Source organism: Magallana gigas, chromosome 2 (assembly GCF_963853765.1).
Source record: "Magallana gigas chromosome 2, xbMagGiga1.1, whole genome shotgun sequence".
In the NCBI taxonomy this organism is placed as follows: Eukaryota; Metazoa; Mollusca; class Bivalvia; order Ostreida; family Ostreidae; genus Magallana; species Magallana gigas.
The window spans coordinates 11,826,768-11,847,778 of record NC_088854.1 but is presented as its reverse complement, the minus strand read 5'-3'; the positions used below and the strand labels follow the sequence as shown (position 1 = coordinate 11,847,778).

Genomic DNA, 21,011 nt, shown 5'->3' with positions numbered 1-21,011 from the left:
TTGGCATCAATTTTCACGGAATTAGTAAAATGAACACTTTCAAACATATGTAAAATCATGGACAATAGTCTTATAGGTACATTATGGTATCAGATGTTGTACTTCCATGAACATCGACTGAACAACTATCAGTGTTCAACCAATATTGATGAAACAGAGCACTGCTGATACCCCTTATGACATGATTTCTACTGCTGAGTGCGAGCTCACCTCTTTGCTTGGGACACAGAGTGGAGTCCCTTCCTTTACAAATCCAGCTTCCACACACACACCTACCACAATGGGGTCTCGAGAATTAAACACATATTGAGGCAGGACTCGGATTTTGCAGGGAAACACTGCTATATGTCTGAACTCATCCTGTCTCTTTTTCTTAAGTTCATCTCTGAATGCCATGAATTTATCAAACAGATGGTAAATAATGTCAGCAGTGAAGATTTTCACTCCTAAACTGTCCGCCATTTCCTGAGCTTCCCTTTCTACCCGCACATCAAATGCCAGAATCACAGCATATCTGAAAGTACAAAAGTTGTACATGTATAATGAAAGGTGTAGTTTCTCTGGACTAGTGTTCAAAGGATCTTGGTTTGATTCCTATATCTTTGTCAATTTAGGCATGAAACATCTACAGGGTATGTTATTTATATGGGTTCTAGTGTCATTTTTTCTTAAAATTAGAAATTATGAAAGTGACTTGACATTAATTACAGTGCTTGGCACTGTAACAGTTCATTTCATATTTTAGAAGGATAAAAAAAAAGGGGGGGGGGGTGGTAGTGTTGATATTGAATTGTACCAGTAATATCTTTGACAATCAGAACAGCATGCACATCAATTACATAGAATGACGGTTTATTTATAATACATGGAAAATCATAGATCATGTAAAAGAAACCCACCATCACATTTCATTACAGGATAGAAAAGTTTTTAAGTAATCGCTTGACACAATTATGTTTAGAACAACTCCCAAAGGCAGTTTAAAAAAGATGTGCATGTTGTGCAAAAAAGACCAGCCCCAAAACCTGAGGGTTTCACTTCAATTGGTGGCAGTCAACAATACACAGTGACAGACTAAACTGTCAAGCTGTCATTTTAAAACACCTGCGGAGGAGAATGATACTCTCTTTATTAGCAAAGTGGCATTGCAACAAAACAAATATTTCGGTCACTGTAAAGTTCATTTGAATACATATTAGCTAATATTGTGGAGCATTGATGCAGTGGGGGAGAGGTGCAGGCATGGTTATTCTCACTCCCTTATACTGCAGTAAAGTCCAGTACGGCACTGTTACCCACACAAAAAAGTACTTGGTTCTGGCAAATCAGCCAAGACAGGAAGGAAATGGACCGAGATGCAAGTCTGCAAGAAATCTGACCCATCAAACAGGATCAATATCAAACGTCTGCTGTGGCCTCTGAAGCCAAACCCTGGTATCTTGACATTAGAAACATGCTCCCATGTTCAGGAGATATTGTGCATGTAGGGTTGTTTGATGTAATGAATACCAATTGTTTTACAGTTAATCTGGCACAAACGCTCTGATCATTGATCAGATATTCCCTTACCAAGAATCACGTACAACAACCCATTCCCAAGCTACCAAAGGCCTTGATTGAATCGATTTTTGTTTTTTTCTAAAGGAAACACCCAGTACAGGCGGGAAAAGCCCCCACCTTTCTTCTCATTCAATCAATGGTATTAAATGAACAAATTATTAGTTTCAGTGATGCAGCAATCTTTTCAATGCAAAGACACATGATAAATTCCCATGGAGTTGTTATGCTGATATTTAATCAATGGGGAGAAGAAAAAAAAACCCATCACATTAAAATTCCAGATCCCCTAAAATGAATCAATTCATTTCCCAGTAGAGTACCATTACAGCATTATCAAGCTGCCATATTCTTCAAACGCTTCAAAATTTCAATTATGTGTGAATGAAGTTTTGCCAGCAATTTAATGGCTGTCTTTTCCTGCAATAAAATAGAGGAAATGCTCATACTTTTTTTTAGTTTTCTATGAGACATGACACTCCAAAATAAAATGTCACGTTAGACTAAATTTGTGTCAATCAAGTCTTTGCAGCATTTGATGCCATTATCAATGGTCCATTGACATTGCTGTATAGGAAACTTGTGTGTAAAGTGCAGTGCAATAAAATGCTGCTGTTTTACCTTACAAGAACACAAAGGTGAATTTTATTCCATTTTTTTTTTGAGAGTCCACTTACTGACTGTCATGTTCCAACATAATGGATGCTTTCATTATGTCCTTCTTGTGCACTGGACCAATATTAATGCCTGCATACTGTAAGACAACAAAGTTAACAAGTTAATCTATGAAAAGTTTCCTCAAAAAAGAACATTGGTATCTTCTGTTTTCTAACTGTAATAAAAGAAAGAAAGAGCAATATCATTTTCTTACTTCAATTTTTTCATTAATCTTTTAACTTTTTGCACAGTTAGTGAGTTATACACAGATGCGTCGTCATAGCTCAAAAACCATACAAATCTTGTTGATTTCAAAGAGCAATGACCGAGTGACAAGCAATGAAATAGACTGGCCTATTTCATAATGCTGTTTGACACAACTACCCAAAGTCCAAGCTCTTGTTAAAATTGTTCTATGTTTCTAAGCAAGTGATGCTTACAGGTATTTTTGAAGTGCGGAGGAATTCCAGCAAGGCTTCCAGAGATCCCAGGGTGGAGGCCTGTACAAAGACCCCCCTCTCCGTCAGCTTGATACCACTCAGCACCTCTTTGAGGGCCGTAGACAGCTCCTCCTGTAAACAACAAATCAGCAATGTCAGAAACGAAAATGTAATATGACATCATAGTTTATTATTAGAAGAACAGTGCCATGTATTATAGATCCAATATTATTTGGATGAGGACCCCCCCCCCCCCCCCCAAAAAAAAAACAAAATACCAAAAAACAAGTCCCAATAAAAGCCATGAAAACTAAATATTGAGTGTTCTTATTTGATGAATGAGAAGTCTTACAAATATCATATGTTATTTATTGGAAAAATAAAAAAATAGAAATAAAAACTTTCTGAAGAAAATTTGGCTTGATCAAACTGGGAAAGCCTGAGTACAGGAGTACTCTATGATGTGGCCAGTTTTGGTAGATGAGATTGATTATTGGATTGAAATTGGGCAGAAACTGTTTGACATCTGAAAGGATTTATCATTCTAAATTTACAGTTAGCAAGGTTAACAAGATTTCTTCCTCTGAAACGAAAATGAAATTATGTGGTGTAAAAATAATTATTGCACAAAGTGATCCATTAGACCTTATTTTTCTCTAAATTAATGATTTTTCATTCCACGAAGTGGAATAAGGCCGACCTTAAAGAGGTCCATTACTCTATCATAAAAGAAATTAATATTTGAAATAAAGTGGGGACTACAAAGAGGTCCTTCAAAGGACTGGGAGTGAACGTCTTGAAAACTGCCGCATGAATGAAAGTCATCCCCTGATTTATGCTTCAATTACTATCAATACATCTTGAAATTGGTTCCCTTAGAATGAAAATGAAATAAAATATGACCCTGCAATTACCAAAAAATTAAAGCAATAGTAAAAAATGATGTATACCTGTAGTTACCTTAAACACTTGATATATTTATACATGACAGAAAACAACTTTTTTCCCACAAATCTTCAATGGACAATTAAGATTGAAATTGATTTTTAAAGCTTTCATGGCAAGGCTATCAGTGGCATCTATATACCACACAATCAGCAAATTACCGCCAACTTGTAATTTATCTAATGGCCGGGGATTATACTGGTGACACGTTATGAGATTTTGGCAACATTTATCAAAAGACAAAAAAATCAAAATAACTAAATACATTCAAGTATACTATGAAAAAGCAGAAAGCAATCTATTTAAAACCAATGGTCTGAGAAGACTGTGGTTTCACCTGCCACAAAAAGTATACAGGTAACCCCCCAATTACCTGAATATATTTCCTAATTTACTTTTTTTTTTATCTGACAAAGACCCTGTTTTGCAGTTTCTCTAAGTTTATATCTATTAATATGCTCTCCCAAATTTTGGAGTGAAAAAAGAATGAATGGAACACAATAGACCGGCTGATGTGACTATTTTGAGAATGTAGACACTGATGGCTAGGGGGACTGAGTATACACACATACGGTATTCGCAAACCAGAATACTGACACTTTTATGCTGATGCACTTTAAGTGAAATAAGAACAGAAAAATGAGAAATTGAATGTCCCCAGAAATGTGCAAATGACCGGTGGCATATATATAGGTCACACCATAGGTAGAAGAGTGCAGATGACTCCAAATTATGCAGAAATATTGACTTAACCTTTAGTCTTTAGAAAAAAAATCTAGGGCTGGCACGTTTCATTAAATTCTCATCGTGTGAATGAGAATGAACAAAATCAACACAAATCGACAGGAAATGTAGCTACCGTCCATTGATTGTATTGATTAATGTGTGTGGTTTCATTGATAAAATGGCCTGTAGACTCTTTTTACCTTAAAACATTAACATACCAAAGCAGTCTAATCAATTTCAGTTTGACAGCTGTTCAAGCCCCTAGTTCGATTTTTGAAATGAGAAAATCTAATTCAATTGCTTCACTATGTGTTTGAATTTGCAAACACTTCAAAATGAATGAATATTTGACCCAAAAAAATTCTTTTCACATTTGGGGTGTGGTAAATATGTAGAATTTTATTGTAATTTCTGTCATTCTAGTAAAATTATTTATTCTATAACAATTTATACACATCTATAGAAAAAATTTACATAAATATACATGTGTAATATACTAGTACTGGGTGATAACAATGAATTGACATTCCGGGTAATTTAAAATATCTATTCATCGCTGGAATTCTTTTTTGAAAGGCAATAATATGTAAATCCCTTGACAGGGACAGGTGTGCTTGTTTAAATGCTGAGTAGGCAGTTATAAATATTCTCCCCATATGGGAGATGAATTCCCAAGCAATTTGTGGCAACTGCTGTAATGGGTCCAAGATCCATCATTGTTGACCACAGGATCAAAAGTTGTTCGGTCATTTACAGTGTAAAAATTGTTTAATATGTTAATTAATAACCAGATATAGCCATCCTTTTCAAGTCTTTACAGCCCTTAAAAAAACGTATTAATTTTTTTTTTCATGCCATCACACTGTCACAAGACATCGATTAAAAGATGAAAGTAAACCATTAATAACATTCCACCAATTACTGTTACTGATACAGAATGGCAGAGATCTAGGGGGTGACAAAATCAAAAAGACAAAGCACTTGTGAATGGGGAAAATATGTCTTCCAAAAGTTCCCGCTAGGCTAACAGCACCAAGATCAATGACTTTCCTGCACTAACGCCCATTAGGCTGCACAAAGAGAAAAGGTTAGACTGAATAGTACTTGTACCTCATCTTTCTAAAATCAGAAAACCAACCCATCGTCACTGTGCACGCAATCTGTCTCAGTTTTGCAGTTACAGTTACATGTGCTCTGACTACCATTAAATATATACACACACTAAACACTGGTTTTGACCTTTTTGTTCCGACTAAAACCTATGACTTAATAGTGCATTAATGCAACGGAGGCAGATAAAAGTGCAGCACCAGTGCTTTAAAGTAGAAGAAGACAAATTCTTAATTTCCCCTAACATATGAAGGATGACAGTTCGGCCCTCAGAGTCCTTATCCACACTTCTAGGTTGATTTAGCAACAAGTACAACCAGCCTGCTGCCTGCAGATCCTTTTTGGTGTGCTGGGTGTTTCTTCGGTGCATTTTGTGAAATATTGTGCACTCCAAAGCGGCCGCAGTCTGCTTCAGATTCTATATCAGGGTTTCTGTGAGTTCCATGCACTTTTCAGCAAGAATTAGATAAGGCTTAACAGTTCTTCTTAGGATACATCAACATTTCATATTCAAACAATAAGACAAATAGATAAACAATAATTATCAAGCTGTTCATAAAAAACACTCTGTGTCTATATCTTTGAAATCTTATAAACTTTCTGTCAGTTTGTGCCAGCTTTTTATATAAAAAGTTGACATTATACTTAAGGATTGGATTTGAAACAATCTGATTGCTTTTAGTATATGATGTATTACCATTCAAAAGCTGAACAGCTTCAACAATAACTACAGTATCATAATCAATGACCAATACCCTTGATCCCACCTCTAGGACCCTACCTGGCACTAATCAAAATCATTGACATACTGGACATCACACAGATGACCTTGCTTTGACATTATACTCTGAACATCACTGAGATGACCTTGCTAGACATCACTGAGATGACCTTGCTTTGACATTATCCTCTGATTTAGAAAACTAGTTAAAGGTCATTACGCATCCTTCATCCAACAAGCATAATAAGGATAATGTATATGGATGATGTATAAGGCAGATAAGGCCAAGGGAATAAAACATAAGGCTAGGTCAAGAATTTTACAGTCTGCAATGACCTTGACATTTGACCTAAAATTTTGCTCCTTCCTGTCTTTTTGGAAGGTTCGAGCCACATTGAGTCAAGGAGAGACAAAATATGGTCAGGACAAGGGTTATGTTTTAGTTTTTTTTAAACTAACCAGATACATACATTTTCACAGATAACCATAATACCGAATGAGTAACTGGGTAAATATTGCCACTCCTTCTGCATTTATGTCAATATCATTTTTTAAAACCTGAAACCTATAACATTGAAGCCAAAATGTTCCCTCTGTACCTTGTAATACTCCACTTCATCGTCTCTTTTGGCCACATACATTGGGAGGCCGGCCAGGGACTTCTCCAGCTCCTTGGCGATGATCTTTACTCCCTGGGCTGCCTTCACTTCCTTGTGATGTTCCCAGTTGGACTGCAAAAACACATTTAACAGTAAATTTCAAAAAATGTGTACTAGTACTCAATTCGGGAAACCTACATACCAAGTCTGAAGTGTGTTCTGCAGTGTTCTTTAGATATTGATATGGAAACACACGGTCAACCAACCCAACCAACAAATCGAATGACCAACAGAAACAATACAATATTTTTTTCAAAAAGTGGCCTAATAAAATTTTTTCTCTTAATTACTTCTAAAAGTTCCTTAGCTTTTTGTGTTTGTTGATGATCCGTTATCAAGCAAACCTACCATAACCAATTTAATCTTAATTTCAGCACTTTATGCATTCTATTCTATAACTAACCATGAAAGTTCTGTGAATTACTGCATAGCATATTAGATCTTAAGTATAGAGGCCAATTCCCAATTAATACATTTATGTTAACATTGTACTTAATGCAGATTATTTCCTATTGCAAGCTCTCGTGTAGTATCTTTTATCACATGTATTTGTGAAACCTCTTAAAAGGGCTATTTTACAGTTCCATGCACAAAAATCAAGTCAGTAAAGTTTTAAAAACTGCCAAACACTGCATAAAACTGCTATTAGAGAATGATTAAATTTGAAATATCACACATTACAAAGGCTGATCACAATGAACAGGATGTGTATTAACGTCTAATTCTGCATATTTTACAGTGGCTTTTTAAAGTGGTGAAAAAGACCTGAGTATTAACATCATTTCTGACTTCTGTTATTACAAATGAATGAAATCTTTCACTCCTTTATTTCATCTCTTTTTTTTTTTTTATTGAAATAAGCCGACGTGCACAGTTTTACTGATCTTTGATTGAAGTTTTAAGCAAATCAGATAGCAACACAGCTCTAGTGACCAAAAGAACACCACTGAACTTTTGCTGAACAACTCATTGCAAATTAAATAAGAAAAAAAATCAAATCTATGCAGGACTGTGCTGATTTTTGTTTGATAAGACATACCTTGACTCGGAGCTCTTTCATTGGTTGAGGCATCAGTAGGCCCCGTATATGGGTGACTATGGGGCCCTCAGTGCCCGGCACTATGATCTGATCACCCTCATGGATGCTCCCGTTGACCAGTATCACATCAATTGTTGTTCCCAGGCCAGGCAGGGCTTTCACCTAAAAGAAAAAGAAAATTTTGTATGTAAATCGCAAAACAATTACACAGGTGTTATAAGAAAAAACACCTTTATTTCAACATCTATTTTAATAATGCACTATAGTTTCGATGATATTTTGTGTTGTTTTAAGTGTTGTTTTAATATAAGGGCCCACATTGACTTGTGAACAATTATTTCATTAAAATTATAAGGATATCCGTTTTTCTTAAATGAATTCTGTCATAACTGTTCTTCCTAATTTAGATGACTTGCTGATAAACGTCTACACCACTCATGATAAAACTAACTCCTAACCTTGACCCAGTCTGGAGTGACCTTGAATGCACACGAATACTCTCCAAAGTTATTCTTTTAGAGTATGATTCACAACCATTCAGCAGATTGATACACTCTGGATATGATTTAGTAGTGGTGTCAACAGACTAAAGTGGGGTGACCCCTCATTCACAAATTGTGCGAGACAAGATAAACTCAGGGGGCCAGTAGAGTCTAGATTTAACTCAAAAGCCTTCAAGAGCTCCGCAGGGCTCTCTCCCTCTGAGTCATCTTACCAGAAACTTTGTAAACTCTTATTGTAAATCAGGGGAAAGACTCCTCAAAGTGTCAAATGAGTGGGAGTTCCAGACAACTCACCTAGAAAAGAGAACGGACTTGTACCTGGAGGATGCAGCAATATGTTTGTGTTAGAAGACCCTGATGATTATAAGCTCTGCATTTGGGAAATGACAGGAGATCTAAGGCCTGGGTCAATGTTAGCTAACTAGACAAGGCTCTAGCTACTTGTTAACATGGAAATGCTCTCGTTCCGAACAATGTCTTAGAGTACGTGCATAACAGACAAGTCATCGCTGACAACATGGATTTCACGCGCGTACTGGATAGCTTCTACAACGTACAAAAATGAGGAAATGAGGTCTTCCAACACATTAAAAATACACTTTAAAGAAATTTGTGTTGATTAATGAAATGCTCCTTAAATGCACTTAATTCAGTGTAATATCAGACCTTTCTATCACCGTTTGAAGAATGTTTTGAGTTTCAAGGAAGTGTGAAATAAAGTCAATTCAATATCTATCTTTGGTACATAAAATCCTTTCAAGGTTAATGTATATTCTCTAAGTGTGGTATAAATATTGGAGTGTTATTACTGTCTCTGATTTGAAGATTGCAGCCAAATGTACTTTGATATCATATCCTAAGTACATTGGGTTCTATTCTTAATCTAGTTTGTGAATAAAATCCCATATAAGTGTGAAATATAAACAGCTCCATGGCATCATATTTCAACATTTTATGATTAAATAGAAAAAAAGAAGCATGCTTCTTTTTCTTTTTGTAAACTAAACATCCATTAGACATGATTTTTCTTTAGAAATAGAAAACCACATATCTCTGTCCAGCCTCCAATTAGAATTTGACGCCAAATCTCTGCATTCATCAGGTCTTTTCAACTCTTCTTTATATTGAGTTTATGAAAAACTTACAAAATTTTTTTTAATGGGAGCATGCCAAACGATTTTGCCATTCAGATGGTGATTATGTCACAATGGTGGCTATAATTGTTATATTAGAGCTGGGGTTGCTATAGTACTTTGATATGCTAGTGAGGCATTATTTCTTTTTTGTTGGCTTCATTCATAAATAAGAAAGCCCTGGCTCCAAAGATTCTGTTTTACTGTACCATAAAATTACTCCACAACATATCAAATTGAATGAATGTAATCTGTGTTGGTTGATTGCAGACTGTCTATGGCAGAGGTTTCCTTTCTAGGTTGTCCTTGAGTGAACTCATTCTTGATACCGATGGAACATTATTTGATCCAGAAATCCTGGAATTTCAGCCATCCTCCCATCAGGACTACTGCTATTTCATTCATACTTGTTCCAATAATCTTCTTTATATTCCCTGGTAGAGTAATCTTTTGGCATCAAAATACATTGGTTCCTGGTAATTGTGATTAGAGAGAGAAATTTATTGATGTTTCCTGGGATCTGATCATGGTCGACCCACCTACTAGCAACTCAAAGAGAACAGAGCCCTGTGGCGGCTAGCACACCACACCTAGCTGGATCCAAAGTCAGGGAAACATTTGATTAATTTGATTTTTGGCATGAAGTAGACATCACTGATAACAGCACCTAGACCAAAGGAGTAGTGAACATTACATGTACTTTTTGCTCAGAAACTAATGTTCCAGAAGAAACAACAGCCTGTAGTTTGTTGTCATTAGCTTTAGATCTTTAAAGTGCAGAATCATTCTCTAAAAGCAATAACTTATCCCAATGAATAATGTTTGTAAGTAGCATTCAGCCAAGGTGATTCAACAAACTCAAACAAGATCGATTCAGGAATCTAAATGGCAGTTTGTAAATTAACTGGATACTTATCAATGAATATTTTGTTGTGAGCCAACTTGCTGAATTTTGTACTGTATCAAAATAAACCAAACTTGAATTCAATTAAAAACAAAATTTTAAAGGGACATATTTTAAATCTGTTCCAACTATTTTTCATGAATGAAACATTGAATTTCAGTCAAATTTATATAAAGGCGATCATTTAACATCCACCCATCCATCCTACTCTTGTAAATCTTGTGGCTCCTAGATTTTTATTTCTGAAAGCCAGTATTTAAATCAAAAGTCTCCCTGTGTGGTCACCATAGATTCTCTGCTAGAAAAACAATCCCCTAGTTGCTGCTTGCATGATACTGCACTTTTTGTCCCACCATTTTGTATTATTCTTGCATGTGTGGATGTGTTGTTGAAGACTAGCCCCGATCTTTTCATCTAAAATCTGATGTGTGCAAGTCTCTGGTGTCAAATCTAATATCCTTGTGAAACAAATAAAACTGTTTCACTGGAAAACACCAGTCCCTGACTTATTGCAAAAAAACCGAAAATGGAATCAAAAAGGTTTCTATCCATATACTGATGAATTGGTGTAAAAGCAAACTAAGAAATAGAAATTATCTTTTTAATAAATGAACACACACAAAAAAAAAACTTTTGCATGTACTTTTACCATCACTTTTATATATAAAAAAAGACACATTTCTTAACAATGGTTGAATGCAGGAAATGGAAATGTACGCAATTACTTGAAAGAAAGAGGGTCAGGGCCGGAAACAGTAGGGGCAGCTTGTCTGTGAATTCAGGTGACTTTCGGTGAATTTGAGATGAATTTTACAAGAATGAAGTAGTTGGTGTCGGCACTGGCACTTATTGAGTTTCACGAGATCAATCCCAGCGGCCACCTCTGTCAATGTAGGCTGCATGATGTTATGCCTTCACTCCATGTTGGGACATAACGTTTTACAAGAACTTCTTAAGGGCAATTTCCTCCTTCAATTGCATACTTTGACTAAATATTGCAATACCAATGAACAAATCAATACTTCAATATAATTGTAATGATCCACTAAAATAAAAAGTTGATTCTCCTGTAGGCTTCTAAGGAATCAAACCATCACCTCATGATATGTTATCTACAAACAGTAATAAAAGATGAAGACACTCCCTAATCACTGATCGCATGAGTACTATTGATCTACAGATAAATATGATTTCAATTTATAGATACATTTCCGATAACAGCTGAGATGAGAATTTAGCAAAGTCTTATAAGTATGTTAAATGCACTGGCATTTATAACAGGCACAAAGTTCACTTCAGAAAGGTGCCCCGTTTGTGAATGAGAAATGAAGAGCCAGGCGGAGATAAGATCAGATTTTAGCGGTCATCAGATAGCAGACTTCCTCTCCACAACAGACATCTTGTAACAAGCCTGCCCAGGTACTTTTACTCTATCTTGTCCCCTATCTTGCCTGTGGATCTTGTATTTGAGGTATTTTTTTAGAAAAAAAAAAGAGAAAAAAAATAATAGAGAGAAGGCTTGTATTGCCCAAAAAAAAAAAAAAAACTCTATCAGATACTGTGAATAAAAATACTAACTCTTTGATACTGAATCTTATACTTCAGTATTTTTTTAGCACCTCTTAAAAAGTAAATATCAATATTGTGATTTATCTACCATTTATTGTTGACTTTTTAAGTGGAAAGTCAAATATGTACAAATTGTTAAAGCAAGAGAGACATTTGAAACACTTCAGAAAGCAAATGTTTAGCGACAAATAAGACTCTAGTAAAGCGTTTGAAGTTCATTCTCCCCTTAAATAGCTGGTTCCTAAGAATTGAAAGCTTACACTGTCTTGGGTGAAAACCCACCAATACTTTGTCCTACACAACAATAGGGCAATAAGTCTTATGCAATAAATCAGATATAAACACGGAATTCTTCAATGGACATGAATGAAGGGAGGAATTCATCTCGCGAGGCTCTGGGTCTTGCACAATCTTGAGTACTGATAATGAGATTTATGAATGAAATGCTTACACCTGAGTGAAGGGGCTTGCGTAACATTTTATCAATTCATTTCCTGTTTCTTGGCTCATCAAAGTTAAAGAGGAAAAGGCTTATTACAGAGGAGGGAGATCTTAAGGCTGGGTAAGCCCACTATCTGAGTTTAGAATGAATTGATAAGGCACTATGGAGCAATTAAACTACAGCACAGGTCAGATTATTCCAAACTGGTCTCTCTCAGTGTACTGAGGAAGATTATCTCCCCCTCCCCCACCCATCACAACATTATCTATGTAACATCTGGAGAACTCCACTTCAAATTCCCATATAAACATTCTCTGCATCTAATCATGCCTTTACAATTATATTACTGTTTTACGATTTCCGCTCATTTTTTCCTGCTCATTCTCTTATCTTACATCACTCATCATGGTGTCCATCCTTAGAAGTCTTCATTTCCAAGAAGCACGCAATTATCAATATTGGTTTCAAAGATACATATTATTTTTTCTAAAAATGTATGTATAAATAGATTGACCGGACATCTTTCAGCCTAGTCCACCAGTCTGATTAACTGTACACAGGCACTGTCCCTTGATACTTGTCATCAAACATCTCTATAATCTAACTTCCGGCCATATATATTGCATCTCATATTGTATTACCGGTATACACTTTCACTCCATAAAACAATTTAAGACTAATGTGAAAATTAAAGACAGCTTAATTTCTAATGAATATATTGTTCAATTTATACATGACCCTAGAGGGCCCTTGATTGGTTATCACACGTGTCAAATTGATATTCAGCAATACAAAGAAAGATAACTCTTCCGTACCTCCATGACAGTGGCTTGCAGTTCATCACTGTATGCCAGTCTCTTGGCCATCATGGTTTGGGCCAACTCACAAAGTATGGCAATCAAGTTGCCCATTCCATCTCCAGAGTGGGCGGAGGTGGGCACCAAAGAGACATATTCCCTCACATTTTTATTTTCATAAAATAATGCTGCATTGATGCCCTGTAAAAGATACAATTTTTTTAAACACTAACAAGATAAATGTATACAAAAAAATTCACAGAAAAAATAATTTAGAGATTGATAGTCCAAAAATTATTTCAAATATAAATCAAATACTACATTAACATTTAACATGCAAATAATATAAATCTAATTAAAATGATCTTAGCCAACATAAAGCATGGAAATATATGACAATTTCAAGAATTCTATCTGTTTAACTGTGAAAATGGTTTTTCAAGTCTACCTTACACTTTTGGACTTTGCATTAGATAATTTAATTGTACAACAATTAACAGCAAATTTGAGTCGCTTAAATTTCTTACAGCCAGTAAAAATATAAAAAAATTTACATCCAATTAAAATTAAAAATCAAACAAATTTTTTTAAGTATGAAAAATACCAAACATTCCTAAAATAAAATCAATGGAAAATATTGATCTTTTAATTGCAAAATCATTTTTTTAAAGATATATTATGCATCCATCAAATATAATTCTTTTTCAATATCTTTATTTGGGAACACACACATTTTTCAACATAATGGTAAGTCAAAAACAGTCCAAAAATGCAGTCGGTTCTTAAAAAGCTCTACTTAAAATAACCAATGCTTTTGTTACTAACTTGTTTTTATGGGTAATGGATGATGTGCTGTGCAATCTTAATTACAACTTAATTTTTAAGCTTTCATCAGTGCTTTGTTTGAAAGCATGACTTTAATTTCATAAAGCAAGTATTATCCAGTTTCCTGCATTAAAATGTAAAGTATAGCTATCAATAATGACAATTTTTTGCTGATATTTAAAAAAACAATCTTTATAACGCAAAATTTATCTTATTTTAATCTCTTGATTAACATAATATGTAAAACTACAAAGTCAATATTTGACAAAATTATTCTGACATTACATACTTGGAGAAAGTGTTAATGCCTCATATCTTGCATCGTGCACAGCAAAGCAATTAAGAAAAACTAAATCCTAATTATATTAAATTTCATCTTCAATCACTAGAAAGGTCTTACTTAAAATGTTCAAGCATCCAATAAGATTTTTAATACCAGCTGGCATGAATAAATTATTACAGTAAATATTTACTGTCCTTTGTTTAAATCTATTTATTCACAATATTTTTACTTTCTTAATTAGCTTTTAAATCTTTCACTTGGCATCATCTCCCCACAGGCCAAGAACTTAAGGGTGTTCCTGGTACAATAATGTTAAAGACCAGCTAATTCAAATTATGCAAAGATGAAGTGGCTATTTTTAGACACTTATGATGAAGAGCTCTATATAGAGATATGGCTACTGCTGGTATATCTGGAATTATCCTTTATGTTTAGGGCTATTCTAAAATTGAAAAGAAGATCTGATGGGTAATTTGTTGAGCTCTAGCCTCCTAAAACATCAAGACAGTACTTGTCAATAGTTCAATCTAGAACTGAATATATCAAGCACTGGCCCAGAGTTCCTTTAATTCTGTTGAAATGTTCCTACTGATACTGTACACAAGATGAATTTTGAGATTCTCATCCCCTATTCCCTTCTGGAAAAGTCCCATGAGTAAGATGCATTCCTATACAGTAAAACTCGTTTAGTTAGAACACGGATATAGCGAATTCTCACATATTGCGCAGTTTTTTTGAGTCCCCAGTAAAATTCTTAACAAATCTTTGCAAAATTTTATGGTTATAAAGAATTTGGATATAACGAATTTATGGATATAGCGAACTGATTTTGAGTCCCGTAGAGGTGAATAATATCGAAATTTTACACTTTTATATCGAATTTCTTTACCGTTTAAAACATCTGCCCTACCATTTAACATAATAGTTTGAATGAATTTATTTTCATATAAATGTTTCAAGTCACAATCTGATTATTAAAGGTATCAAAAGAATATATACTCAATTAGCAAAAATTATAGTCTGGTAAAAGAAAAAATGTATAAAGTGAATTCGCTATTGTTATTATTACGAATTCGTTAAACGAATATAACGAATTACGGATATAGCGAAGCTAATCCATCGGTCCCTAGGACTTCGCTATAACCGAGTTTTACTGTACCAATTTTTTTAACCTCTCCATCACAGTTTAAACAGTTAAAAATCTCTTAAACAGGATTATTGCATAATTACTGTTAAATTTTTATTAATGGGGTCAATGTGCAAGGGTAACCCCCCCCCCCCCCCCCCCCCCATGAACAATGATGATTCCGCAGTATATCACATATGTGGCATTGCAGTTCTTGAGATGATCTTAAACATTTTATTAGTATCTAATATCAAATTATGAGACCCTTTTGAGGCACAAGAATTGTCCAGGAGTCATGGTTTGAACAACTGAGAATCAACTATATGTCAGGTTGCTTGCATATAAGTAGTTACCATAAAATATTCTGTCAAGAAGATTTTTTGATTTTTTCCAATTGAAAGCTGTTTGGTTCTATTTAATATCAAATTTTGTGAAAGCTTTTAAACAATGGTTATGCTTCCCATTAAATTAAGCCATATTTCAATGAAAAAATGATGTACAAAATTTTTTTTACAACACATATGACACAAAAGGGTACCGCGTTATTTTGCCTCATATTAAAATTTGCCACTAATGTGGAGGAGGCTATGATTGTGTTACGACTTTGACATTGCTATAAATAAAGGTCATAATGTTTTGGCAAATCAAAAATAATCCAATGTACATTTTGTTCACTAATATTTCTGGAGTTTGCTTTGTTTACAATGATAGCATATGGGTTGAATAAACTCAATCATTCAGGAAAGGAACCAAATGGTTCCCATTTTCTAAACATTCCCATGATGCAGTTTGGTTTATTTTTTTGTATACCCATAAAGATATTATTTTATTTACTTTAAATATTTCTAACTTTGAAAGGAGACCGATTCTGCTGGTGTAAATAGGCAAAAAACTATAACTTTCTAAGATAATTGATTTGTATGGAAAATGATTTGATACTGAAATAGCTAAAAAAAATTGAACCATGCAGCTTTAACTATGTAAAAATGTGACATCCCTTCTTACTCCACCCTACCCCAAGAAATCATGATCTGAACAAACTTGAATCTACACTAACAAAGAATGCTTCCACACACGTTTCAGCCTTTTTTTTCTGTGGAAAAAGTAGGAAGACTTACAGACAGACAGATGCCAGACAAAAGGTAATCAGAAAAGCTCAGTTAAGCTTTCATCTCAGATGAACTAGAAATATATACCGATATTGTTTTATATTTTTCTGAAAAAACATGATGCATTGTGATACTTTATTCCTTCACAACACAAGACCCCATTGTATGCTGGTGTTTAGACACTGACCTGCTCTGCCATTTGTACAACGACCTCACTGGTCCGCGTGTCAAACTCAGACTTGGTGTTAGGGCTCTGTTTCTTTATTGTGTTCACAATATCAGTGTGGGGCATTGGCTTCCACTGATAAAGTCTGTCAATCTGCAAAACCAAGTCAAGACAAAAACGTCAAAATTATCATCCTTATAAAAAATGTTCCCTTCATTTTTCTATGTGAAATATTGTACTTGTTTATGCTTTGTCATTAGCATAATGATCAGTAGGTTACACATTTAAACATGTACATGTGTTAACAAATTCTCTATAAATCATGTCACTTTCTCATATATCTAGACAACTCATTCATTTTCCAGTTAAGGCATGTTAAAAATTAAATACGAACCTCATTCTTATACGTTTTACACAATTTTAAAACAACAGAGACGCAAAAAATACAGGATGTTGGTAACACAGAAATGGAAGTATCTGCCAGTTCTCTCACCTTATTTAGAGCAATGATGAATGGTGTTTTGCGGTCCTTGAGAAGATTGATGGATTCTATTGTTTGTGGTTCCAAACCATGCATGATATCCACCACCAGAATGGCCAGGTCACACAGAGAGGACCCCCGAGATCGCAGATTACTGTCAACATCACAAGAAAAGTCCAATTTAATAAAGTTTTTCATTCATGACAAATTAAAGTACAATTAATGCTTATAGAAAAATGTAGCACATCCACCTTAATTTATGGAATAATACATATAAACCAAATTCATGGAGGTAAGGGTTATGATAAGTACAATATCTATAATGTTTGTAATAATCAGATTATCAAATCTCGTAAACATTGCGAATTTTCTGGCTTTTTGTCCACTAGCTAGCTTCTTATGTGTACATCTCTTTATAATTTTAGATAGATAGACCAGTATGCTACAGTTCAGCACTAGCAAAAATCTTGCACTTTATTGTTCCATTAAACATAAACTAGTTTTTAAGGATTTTAGACTTATTTCTCAGTCTGATTAAAATCAGATTCTCGATCCACTCATTGTTTTTCTACTGTCGCTACACGAGAAGATCCTTGTGTAGCGACAATAGAAAAACAATAAGAGGATCAAGGATCTGATTTTAATCAGATTGACTTATTTCTTTAATTTTCATGTTTATTCAAATACTGAATATCCAATGTCCTCAAAATTTCACTGAACTTGCTAAAGAAATTCATTTAAATGTCCCTAACTTCATCAGTAAACGATAATTGTTGTTAATTGTACCTTTTTTTCAGATAAAATAGTGAAAGTCAACTGATGTAAATAATTTCTGCAGCTACCAGCTGACTTACCTGAAAGACTCGTGTCCAGGTGTGTCAATAATAAGGAGACCTGGTAGTTTTAATTCTATTTTAGAGAACTACAAAACACAATAAACAAAATCTTTTAATTGATGATAAGTAAGTCTAAACATGCAGTATTTTCTTTGTCCAAAAGTACTTCAATTCAGAAATCTTTTCACCTCAGAGACATTGTACAGTTTGAAATGGATCGTTTTCCAAAAATAAGCATGCCCAAAGACATGTGTACATAGCATCTCTTACAGTTTGTGAAGGTAAATATGCAATTTTTTTGGCTACAATTTTGAGTTTTCTATATATTCTATTCTTGACCAATCAGCAACCCCCAACCCCAACCCCAACCTTGACCTATTATAGCATTTCATTTTCAGTGTATTGAATGCACTGCAAGTTCTTATTGTGTATCTTGATAACAAATTAATTACTATCTAAATCTGAAATTTCATACTCCATAATTTCTTAACTAAATATCATTTGAATACAAAGATTGATGTGTTCTACACCTCCCCACTTTTCGGCATTTACTAATCCAGATTAAGATTAAGACCACACCGAACACAATCTTGGTTGTCTTGCACATGCAACTCAATATCGATTGAAAAAATATTTATGACGGAGTTATTCAAGTGCAGAAAAAGGAGAATGAAAAATTATCCCAAATGCAAACTATGCCAAAAACTAAATGTAAAAAAGATATAGTGTGGACTGCATCGAGAACGAGAGGAAACGACCATAAATTAAAACAATTGATGACTGTGGTGAAGTTTGCTGACACGTTTATCCTGTCATTTATCAACCAGTACACTCAAAAACACATACAAACTGCCCCAGCATTTCCACTTGTTTTGATTTTTTTTGCAGGATAATCTCAATATAATTAGAATACCATGAACAATCATGAAAACAAAAAAGCTTTTTAAGATAACCTAGTAACTTAATACTCATCAAAACACAATTTGAAAAAAAAATTAATTAAAAAATTATAATTATTCAAATCATGAATGATTTCATCAAAAAGTATGATTTTTCCCAAATAGTCATGTTAGAAGATATTATCAAAAACAGTTTTAAAGTAAGCAACATTCAAAGAAATTCCTGTTATATAATAGTTATTTTGGTTATCCACAATAATCTATCTGACATCTGTGTACTAATGTAAGGCCATAGCACATTACTCAAGCGTGCAGATTGATAAGTTACATAATCCTCAGTTTTCACAGAACATAATTTGATGTTTTTACATTATTTTGATTAAATTCAGTCCAACATTGTAAATGATGTTGATGCCTTTTCAGGCACATTTTAACACAACATAGTATTTTAATCCAAGCAGAAAGCATGGCACAGAGGAAAAAGGAAGATAACTCATGACTCATTTATAATGAAGAGGATTTCAATTTAACTGACATTCTTTGCTCCTTGCATCTTTACTCAAGGTCGAGGATCAGTATTTCATACTTGCCAGTTTTATTTTTTTCACCACTTCACATAATGAAGACTATTCTCATGTCAAGAAAATTTCTCTACAGGTAACAAGACATCATTGATATGAGGAATATCTCAAAAAGTTCAGCTTTAACAAAGAATATTAAGGTACTTCACTACACAGAGACTTATACTTTTTAAGACACTACGTCACAAGATGGCGATTTAAATGTTTTGTTAAACTGTTAGTATCAATCGATTCAGATGTATATTGTCATAGCTCAGTGGTTAAAGTATCAGGCTTGTGAACCGCAGGTCATGAGTTCGAATCCACCTGGGGCTTTTATTTATGTTTACCGAATCAAATTTTTGAGAATCTCATTTTTTATCTAAAATTGCACATTTTTTCGCCTGTTTGACATATATACTTCTTATCCATCATGCTTTCTATCATAATAAATTAATTTTCTGCTGATTTGAGAAACTATTTCAAGGTGTAGTGAGGCACCTTAAAATGAAAAGTATGTTATATTTAGCATATTTAATATGCCATGAATTTAACCTCTGTCTTAGAAATTTAGCTAAGGATCATTGTACATCATTTACCTAGCAATCATTCTACTGGTGTAGTATAAGGCAGATAGGACCAAAAGTACAGGGGGGGGGGATAAATGGTCTGAACAAGGATTTTACACAGAGGTCTGCTATGAATGACCTTGGCAATTGGCATACAAACTCACTGCACACCCCATACCTACAGGCATAATTTGGGTAAATTTGAGCAAGACTGGTCCCAGGATAGAAAATATTGTCAGTCATAGATTTTTCTCAGAGATCTGCTGTCAATTTGACCTTTGGCCTAGAAACTTGGTTCAAGGTCATTCCACAACCCTGACCAAAAGACACTGTGAAGAATAAGGTAGGTTTGGCTAAATTGTGAGAAAATATGCTTTGGATAATTAATGTTGGATAGACAGAATGATCAACAGATGGACAGATTAATCACTATAGGGTACCCACAGTGTGGGTCCATCAAAAAATCAACTGTACCTTTGAAATTGATTTTTTGGAAAGAATTTTTTTATGAATGGAACTCTTTCCATGACTGTAATCGATTTTAAAAACTACCAATATGTGTACCTTAAGTGGCCTTGACATAGAGGTCCAAAGATTTAAAGGAAGGTGCATTGTCTTTGTTTACTTTCTTTTGAAATTAACAAAAACTAACTATAATCTTTTACATTTTGTCTTTCACAATCTTGATGTCTAACAGAGTACCCAAATAGGATAAAGTGTCAGTCACAGCAGGTGTAAGTTTGGAATCCATTGGGGCTTTAAAAAATTTAAAAAATCTCTCTAGGTGTCCCATACCTTAAATCATTGTTAAACAAAGATACAGCTGTAGGAATGAAAGAAAAAGTGAGCAAGCTCACATGATTAACACTCCCCCATTACTTGAGAATGCTACACACCAATAAGGAATTGACCTTACAAACTGTTTATTACTATATTTAATATAAGACCAAAATTT

General features: G+C 34.3%; 1 protein-coding gene across 1 annotated transcript in view; it reads right to left on the bottom strand.

The window, feature by feature from the left end:
* LOC105325241 (eukaryotic translation initiation factor 5B) overlaps window positions 1–21,011 on the bottom strand; it is a 52,817-nt gene that overhangs the window by 16,313 nt on the left and 15,493 nt on the right. Inside the window, exons 15-23 of the mRNA XM_011424714.4 lie at window positions 18,047–18,114; window positions 17,205–17,346; window positions 16,733–16,864; window positions 13,221–13,403; window positions 7,855–8,016; window positions 6,756–6,887; window positions 2,655–2,786; window positions 2,235–2,311; window positions 211–514 (exon numbers count right to left, since the gene is read on the bottom strand). Coding sequence (XP_011423016.3) covers window positions 211–514; window positions 2,235–2,311; window positions 2,655–2,786; window positions 6,756–6,887; window positions 7,855–8,016; window positions 13,221–13,403; window positions 16,733–16,864; window positions 17,205–17,346; window positions 18,047–18,114 — 1,332 coding nt within the window. The remainder of the gene's footprint in view (window positions 1–210; window positions 515–2,234; window positions 2,312–2,654; window positions 2,787–6,755; window positions 6,888–7,854; window positions 8,017–13,220; window positions 13,404–16,732; window positions 16,865–17,204; window positions 17,347–18,046; window positions 18,115–21,011) is intronic.